At 41.4% G+C, this 8,599-nt stretch overlaps 1 protein-coding gene and 1 non-coding gene across 2 annotated transcripts; both read right to left on the minus strand.

Moving 5' to 3' along the window:
- Positions 1-442: 442 nt before the first annotated feature.
- Positions 443-549, minus strand: LOC118492610. The gene has a single exon (XR_004894616.1). It is a non-coding gene; the product is annotated as a small nucleolar RNA R71 (small nucleolar RNA).
- A 5,619-nt stretch (positions 550-6,168) lies between these two features.
- LOC110943125 lies at positions 6,169-6,864 on the minus strand. Its single transcript, XM_022184881.1, has 2 exons — positions 6,357-6,864; positions 6,169-6,284 (listed from the first exon to the last, which is right to left on the minus strand). Exons 1-2 carry the CDS (start codon positions 6,862-6,864, stop codon positions 6,169-6,171), a joined length of 624 nt encoding a protein of 207 aa, XP_022040573.1.
- Positions 6,865-8,599: the final 1,735 nt, after the last annotated feature.

Raw genomic sequence — 8,599 nt, forward strand, 5'->3', positions numbered from 1 at the left:
ACGCTTTCTCAGAAAAAGATTACAAGCTAAAAACCAAGAGAAAGTTTCGGGTGATCCACCTCCAATGGCGGACCAACGTACCCTCATGGATTATCTACGACCCACCGTAGGTAACCTAGGCGCCGCTATCAATGCTCCGAATGTTGAAGCTAATTACTTCGAACTTCGGCCGCATCTGATACAAATGCTCCAAAACTCCGCAACCTTCCATGGGCTTGCGGACGAGGATCCCCGTCTACATATCACTAATTTCTTAGAAATATGTGATACCTTTCGGATCAACGGAGCATCAAATGACGCCATCCGCCTCCGAATGTTTCCTTTCTCACTAAAAGACCGAGCGAAAGCTTGGCTCAACGCCCTCCCAGCTGGATCGGTAAACACCTGGGATGAACTAGCCCAAAAATTTCTATATAAGTATTTCCCTCCCGCTAAAACGGCTAAATTAATGACTGAAATTAATACATATTCACAAGAGGACGGGGAATCCTTATATGAAACTTGGGAAAGGTTCAAGGAGTTATTACGCAAGTGTCCACATCATGGTCTTGCGATATGGCAACAAGTATCCACTTTCTATAATGGACTGTTGCCACACACAAGGCAGACACTTGATTCTAGCTCCGGGGGACTTTTAGGTAATCGACGCCCGCATGAAATATATAACCAAATTGAGGAAATTGCTCAAACCAATTTTCAATGGCACACCCCCCGAGGCAATAAATCTATTGCCCCGGGCGCCCATAAGGTCGATGAAAGCACTTCTTTACAAGCCCAAATCGAGGCCCTTTCTTCAAAAATAAAAAAATTAGAAATGACAAAAACAGTCTCGGTTATGGCTTGTGAAGGGTGTGCCGGGCCACATGAAAATTGGAGTTGTATGAAAGAAACGGACGATCAACAGGAATCGGTAAGCTACCTTGATAATAGACCTAGGCCGTCGGGTCCTCCAACGGGCACTTACAACCAAGGATGGCGAAATCACCCAAACCTTGGTTGGAGAGACCCCGACAATGGTAGTAACCAACAAACCCAACGAACAAACTTTTAACAACCAAGAAATGAGTCACAAAATTTCACTCAACAACAAAGTGGATGAGAAAGGCTTGAAGATACTGTATCTCGCCTCGTCTCCGACACTAAAAAGAAAAACTCGGAAAGATTTCTACAATTAGAAGCAAATTTTAGAAATCAACAAGCTAGTATTCAAAACATAGAAAAACAATTGAATCAAATAGCTCAAAATTTTGCCGAGAGACCACAAGGTGCATTACCTAGCAATACCGAAACAAACCCAAAAACGCAAGTTCATCTCATCACGCTACGAAACCGCACCGTGGGGCCTGCAGAAGCACCACCACCGTCAGAAGAAACGATACCCCCGCCTCTGCAGGAGAAGGACTCCCCTCCGTCTCCAGAGCCTACCAAGGCTCCTCGAGTCCCGTACCCCGGTAGGTTAATTTGTCAAATGACCAATGAGCAATTCGCAAAGTTCGAAAGTCTATTAAAACAATTGCATGTCAATATTCCTTTTATTGATGTCCTAACCCAAATGCCTAAATACTCTAAATTCATGAGGGACTTCCTCACTCATAAAAAGAAAATTGAAACTTTGCAATTAGTTAACTTAGGCGAAGAATGCTCTGCCCTCGTACTCGATAAACTTCCCCAAAAGAAAATCGATCCCGGAAGCTTCACGATTCCCTGCTCAATCGGGGAGTCCCCCGTTCGTAATGCACTAGCCGACCTCGGGGCTAGCGTTAACCTCATGCCCTCATCAATGTTTAAAAGACTCGGCTTGGGAACCACGAGTCCTACAAAAATGAGCATACAACTCGCTGATCGATCCGTCAAATTCCCACAAGGTGTCATTGAAAATGTCTTAGTAAAGGTAAGCAGATTCGTCTATCCAGCCGACTTTGTCATACTCGATATGGAGGAAGACACCGAGGTCCCCCTCATACTAGGGAGACCATTTCTTGCCACCGCACAAGCGGTGGTAGATATGAATGACGGAACACTCACCTTGAGGTATGGGGATGATGAAGTAAAATTCGGAGTTGGGAAGAGAATAGAGGACGATGACCCGGTCAACTACATGAAGGTTATTGATTCGAGCTTGGATGCTGCTCTCCGACGGTGTAACATGGGACACCAAGCATCCCACTCAGAAAATATATAACCTCACATTGGGTCTAGCCAAGGACCCTTATAAACGTGGCGCACCACGGAGGCATTCCGCGGAACTATCCTTAGTTTAGTTTAATCTTTTAGTTTTAATTTGCAGAAATAAAACACACTCACGGTGGTAAAGGATGAAAAGGGAACGAGAAAAATGGCCCCATGCACAAGAACGAAGCAACCCGACACAAATCTCCATTACAGAAGGCTCAACACGGGCCGTGCTCAACCAACACGGCCCCGTGCTGAGCCACCTGCAGAAAAACGCCCAGTTCAGGTAACTGGACACGGGCCGTGTTCACCGGACACGCCCCCGTGTCCAGGCTTCTGTCTCATTTCTTTAATTTTTGTTACTGGCACCTGAACACGGGGCCGTGTCCGGTCCCCACGGGGCCGTGTCCAGACTGCCAGTAACATAAATCTTTGCTTTTTAACACCTCATTACACATCCAAATCAACCTAAAAATTTATTTTTGGGACACATTGAGGACAATGTGTAATTTAAGTGTGGGGGGGAGCTAAAACCTTGAAATTTTGCAAATCCTAACAACAAGCCTTACACAAAACTCTATTGGAACCGCTAAACACCCCAAATTTTTTCAAAAAAATTGTCATTTTTTTTACTTGTCTAAAGTTTAAGTTAGGAATACCAAGATTAATAAGGTTATATTTTTATAAAATTTACAACCGAGAGCGTCGTGATAACAAGAACCAACATAAGAAAATTATGAAACGCCATAACAAGTCTAGTTAAAATTTGATTATATATACTTGATCACATTAAAAACCCATTCCCACAAAAGTGAGTTTTTGAGCCTTTATTGAGCATACAAATTTACATCCTTAGACTAAATGCTCATTTTTCGTTTCTTGTGTGAATAGCCGCTTGGTTCTTGCAACTCTAGAACTTGCCACGACGATTCATTCCCGGTCCTTACCAACTTAAACCCTACTAAGTAAATGATGGAGGCATTAGGACTAACCATTTTTCTTTCTACACCATTATTTTTCATTTTTTTTACCACCTACCCAAAATCCCCCTAGTTAACCCCTTTGAGCCTAAACCTTTCGTTTCTTTACCCTAAACCCCTTTTACCCACCAAAAACCCTTTTTATTTTTCACCCTTTATTTTAGTAATAAGCTCGGTTTTTCGCAAGCTCGTTCTTTTATGTGATAAAAAAAAATGATGAAATGATGTAGTTAAAAAACAAACAAAGCTATGCAAACAAAAGCTTGTTTGGAGAAATACTTCAAAATAAAAAGTCACTAAAAACAAAGTGTTTTACGAAAACTGACGCTTTTTACGCTTTTCGCCCTTTTACTAACCACTAACCCAACCACCCACCTTTAGCCCAAGCCTAACCCTTCACCCAAAAAGTCCTCTTGATATTTACAAAGGTATAAAGTTAAAAGGAGGAGGATTGGTTGCATGGCAAGCCTATGGTAGGCGTAAGTTCCATGCCGCTCTCGAGTGATTCACTAAAAAAATACACCTTCGGCCGAGTGTTGAGTGATTTCTCCCGTGAGGTATGTGAACTTGTATATAAATGAAATTTTAAAAAGGCATGTTATGCCCAAATAAGTAATTTATCCTATGAAACGTTCTAAATAAATCATAACGAATAGGATTGTAAATAAATAAAAATAAAGCCCAAAAAAATCTTAGATTCCCGACACTCTATGACAAGCCAAAAACCTTCTCTTCTACCCATTCCATTTGGGAGTGTAAGCTATATTTAAAGAGTTTTGCTTGAGGACAAGCAAAAGTTCAAGTGTGGGGGTATTTGATGTGTGCAAAATGCAACATATAAATTACATCAAATAAGGCATAAAACTAACCCTTTTTAAGTACTAATGTTGGAAAAAGAGTGTTTTTGTCTTCCTTTTGTATTTTCAGGATGAAATGAGCTCAAATTCACAAAAGAAGCAAAAAGACAGCTAATTCTAACATAAATACAAGAAAAGGAATAAAAGTAGACTGCCCGAACCCTCAACGACATCCTCCCAAGCAAAGAAGAGAAAACAGAAGCCTGAACACGCCCCATGCTCAGCCAGCACGGGGCCGTGCCCAAGAAGCAGCAGAAAAGACAAACCTGTAGAAGCTTCTATTGCCCACCACGGGGCCGTGTCCAGTGAGCACGGGGGCATGGCGAAAGTACAGCAGGCGCATTAATTGTAATTGCGAATTATAATTAATGAAGAGAGAGAGTGTCAGACGGGCACGGGGGCGTGTCCAGCGGACACGGGGCCGTGCCCAGCCTTCTGTTCAGCCTATAAATAGGAGTGCTTGGTTTCATTCCAACTCATCCCTTGGCACACCACCTCTCTCACACTTCATCCACCACCCACCATTACCGTAACACCATCATCCACCACCATCATCCATTGTCCATCGCAGAGTGTGTGAGTCGTCTCGGGATCCAAGATTGATAGTAAGAGTTCTTGACAATCAAGGCCATGTTTGCCTAAGTCTCTTACATCACTTGGTGAAGACAAGTGTTTAGTATAATACTTTTTATTTTTAATCTTTTGCACTTTTTATTTGGTTTTATATTAATGACTTTAATAACTAGTTTCTTATGTTGAAGGTGATCTTTCCTTATCGTTTGTCCGTGGTGTCTTGGCATTATTTTACTGTCTATATAAAATAAAAGATTTTCACCATTCATATCTCCACGGTCTATATGGAGATATGTTGGCTACCTGGTCGGGGGTTAAGGGAACGGTTTGGTAAGGGTCTTGCCCTTGTTCAGCCTTTAGAGGTCCTGCAAGGGACCTGGGTCAAATTTAGTAGGATATCCTTCAATGCCCATAGGTATTGGATGGCGGGGATCCAAACTCTTTGACCCCCTCATAAGTTAACTACTATTAATACTATAACCCGGCTATTTAGGACTGTATCCCTGCTGACTCAGACTACTTAGCCGAGGGTAACGTCACCGCCAAAAGCGGGGCCTACCACAATTTGCATTAATAACTTAATTCATTATCTTCCAATAATCCAGCCCTTTAGGATTGTATCCTTGCTGACTCAAACTACTGGGTTGAGGGTAACGTCGCCTTCAAAAGAGGGGCCTGCTACAATAACTAAGATAATCTCTTAAACAAGTGCAAAAGTGCGAAAATAATCAAAGGTTATACTAATACACGAGTCGGATCCAAGTGATTCATCTTGTCTATCTGTTTTTATTTTATTTTTATTTTTCAGCATTTAGTTAGTTTTTATTTTCTTAGTTTAAAAACATTTTTCTAACTTTTTGATTTGATTAGACGTTGAGGATAAACCGGTATTAAAAGCTCTTGTGTCCTTGGACGACCTCGGTATCTTACCAACACTATACTACGTCCACGATGGGTGCACTTGCCCATATGTGTGTTTAGTGTTAGTAAATATCTTGTTTTATAAATTTAAAACTTGGCTAAAGGTGTAAAAAGGGCTTAATTATATATTACACTACACACGCATCACAGGGTGATGGTTAACAAGGAACATACCGTTACCGACTTCATTATCAGCACGAGCCTCATTGGCGTTCAGGTTGTATGCTCATCCACGAGTGGGATTGGAATTTGCATTCACATTCACAAGCTTCGGACAGTTGTTCTTGAAATGACCCATTTCACAACAATTATAGCATGAACCAGGTGGGAATGGAGCCCTAGCAGCGTTTCCTTGAGCTTGTGCTGGGTTCTGAGGAGCTTGGTTTGGAACAGATCGACAAATATTGGCCGTGTGGCCAAGTCTACCACAAGATGTACACTGTCGACACACTAGCTGAGCCGAATGATGACCATTGCGCCGATTACAATATGGTGCAGTACCAGCATATGGCTTCCTTTGCAGGAGGCTGTGACAGTTGGTTCTGTGTGTTCTGGTCAGGTTATGCGGTAACAGCAAAGTTTTGGGAAGCCTTGCGCTTCCTCGATTTCCGTGACGATTCAGGTTTCTTCTTGTCTTTTCCTTTGTCTTGAGTGGTTTTCGCTGACTATTTCTTATTACCTTTCCGGAACAGCTTACCCTTCCTGACCTGAGACTCAGTCAGGGTTGCAGCCAACTCGAGGGACTGATGTACAGTGGTAGGGTTGCTACCAGTAACTATGTCTTGCACAGGGTTATGTAAACCATAGATATACCTCTCAATAGCCTTATCCAACGAGGTAACCATGGTGGGACAAAGCAAGCTCAATTCCTCATAATGATCCATGTAAGCATGGTGTTCTCCCCTATCTTGTTTCAAATCATCAAATTCCCTTTCCAACGCCCTTAGTTCATGATGGTGGCAGAACTCCTTTATCATGAAAGCCCGAAGCTCTTCCCGGGTTTGAGCCATCGCCACATCGGCACCCATGTCTCTCATCACACCATTCCACCATGTTAAAGCTTGTTTCTCAAAAACACTGGATGCAAACTCAACCTTTCGCTCATTCGGACATTGAACATGTCGAAATGTGCTTTCCAGACTCTCGAACCATTGTAGGAGCCCAGTAGCTCCTTCAGACCCAGAAAACTTTAGTTGTTTAGCCGAATTGAACGTCTTATAACTGCATTGAGCATTGTTATTGTTGTTAGTGTTATTTGCTTGATTTATCTGAGTAATAAGGTTCAGAATCACAGCAGCAATTTGCTGAGTGACTAGGGCTGCGATTGCAGTGTCCTGAGTTTGATCGCGTCTAGGAGGCATTCTAAAAAGAACAAGGAAACATAAGAAACGAGTGAGATTGACATTTGGATAAACAAAAGAGGTATTGGAAAAATCGACGAAACATAAGGAAGGTGATCATTTGTTCGTTACCTCGAACAAACAAACGATACACAGTGACTAATCAAAGTAAATGAGTCTTTATAATGTATCGTGAAGACATGCTTTAGCCTATAAGTGGACATTCATCCCAAGAGTTCCTAGGTAAGAGGGACTAGTCCGATACCTTGGATTTGTATGATCACTCTAGCCTTAGACAGAAAACTCAGGATACAGGCACCCACCCTTCCAGATTGCACATGTTCACATTAATAAGACCCAAACTTTGACGAGATTTTGAAAACTTTGAAAGCTTAAAGCCTAAAATAAATCATCAAAGAATAGATGATTGATTTTCAAAACAGATTTTGAAATTTGTGTTTTTGTTGTGGTAGTCACCTAAAGATAGGTGACGATATTGTTTTAAGATCTAAACACAAGTTAACTTGTGTTAGGGTCCTAGAAAGGTTATAGTCCAAGGCTCTGATACCAACTCTTTTGTCACACCCCGACCGCGTAAAACAACAAACCGCGGCGGAAACGTTGGGGAGTCGAGTAACAGAATCATTGTTTCACAACACATGGTGATTGAAGTTATGTTTTATTGAATTAATAATTGTTTAACATTGTCTTGAAGTAAAATAAACTAGTTTAAACAAATTGTCTTTCATGTTTTATGTCACTAAGGCCTGCATCCCATCCTACGTGAATCATCATAATCATCAAACAACATGTAGGACCGTATTTGACAGTCTATTGAGTCAATTCGAGCTAGCAACTATCGAAAATGTAGCGGAAATACAAAATCGGCATGAATCAAAACAGAAATGAGTAGAAACAGATGGAATTCACTTTAAAACAGTTTTCTCATTCAATCTTCTGAAAATACACGGGCAGCAGGTCGGCTACACACTGGACATCAACGTACAAAATGAGAAAACAACTTGGGTATATATAGGGGAGGTAGTTTCGCTTATGTGGACATGTCCATATGAGCGAAACCTTAAGCTAGTAGTTTCGCTCATATGACACATGTACATAAAAGCGAAACCTTTACATGACAAACCCAAAATTACATATTTAACCCCTATACAATACATAATTAACACATCTAGACCCTATACATTGATCAACTAAGACTAAGACGCAGGCTTTAGACATTATGCACCAACAAACTCCCCCTTGGATATAGCCGCAGTCTTCAGTCTTGGTCTTGGGTCTTCACAACGACTTGAACTTTTCTTCGTGTTGCTTAGGCTTTCTCCTAAGCGCATTCCTTATCATGTCATTCTGCTTCTTTCTTGCTTTATCTTTTTCTGCTTGAATATGCATCCATTTACCTTTGTTCTCATCAAGCTTTTGACGTTCACGAGCAGCTTTCCTTTTCATCTTTTCCTCGAGCGACCACCATGAAGATTTCCATTTACTTTCAGAGTTGATACTTTTCTGAAAGCAAAGAGATACAACTCGCTGAAATTGCATGGCCTGCTCTCTGTCCTCTTGCTGATAGTGAATTTTGTTGATGAAAAGACATTCGATATCCTTTGCAGAGCAATTCACCAGCCACATAGGATCATAAACATGAATCTCTCTCAATTCTCCACCTGCTCTGTAAGTAATCACTGCTTCAGTAGTAATGCAACTATAAACCCAGCCCATGAAGCCTTTGTAGAAATCT

Source organism: Helianthus annuus, chromosome 5 (assembly GCF_002127325.2).
Source record: "Helianthus annuus cultivar XRQ/B chromosome 5, HanXRQr2.0-SUNRISE, whole genome shotgun sequence".
Taxonomy (NCBI): Eukaryota; Viridiplantae; Streptophyta; class Magnoliopsida; order Asterales; family Asteraceae; genus Helianthus; species Helianthus annuus.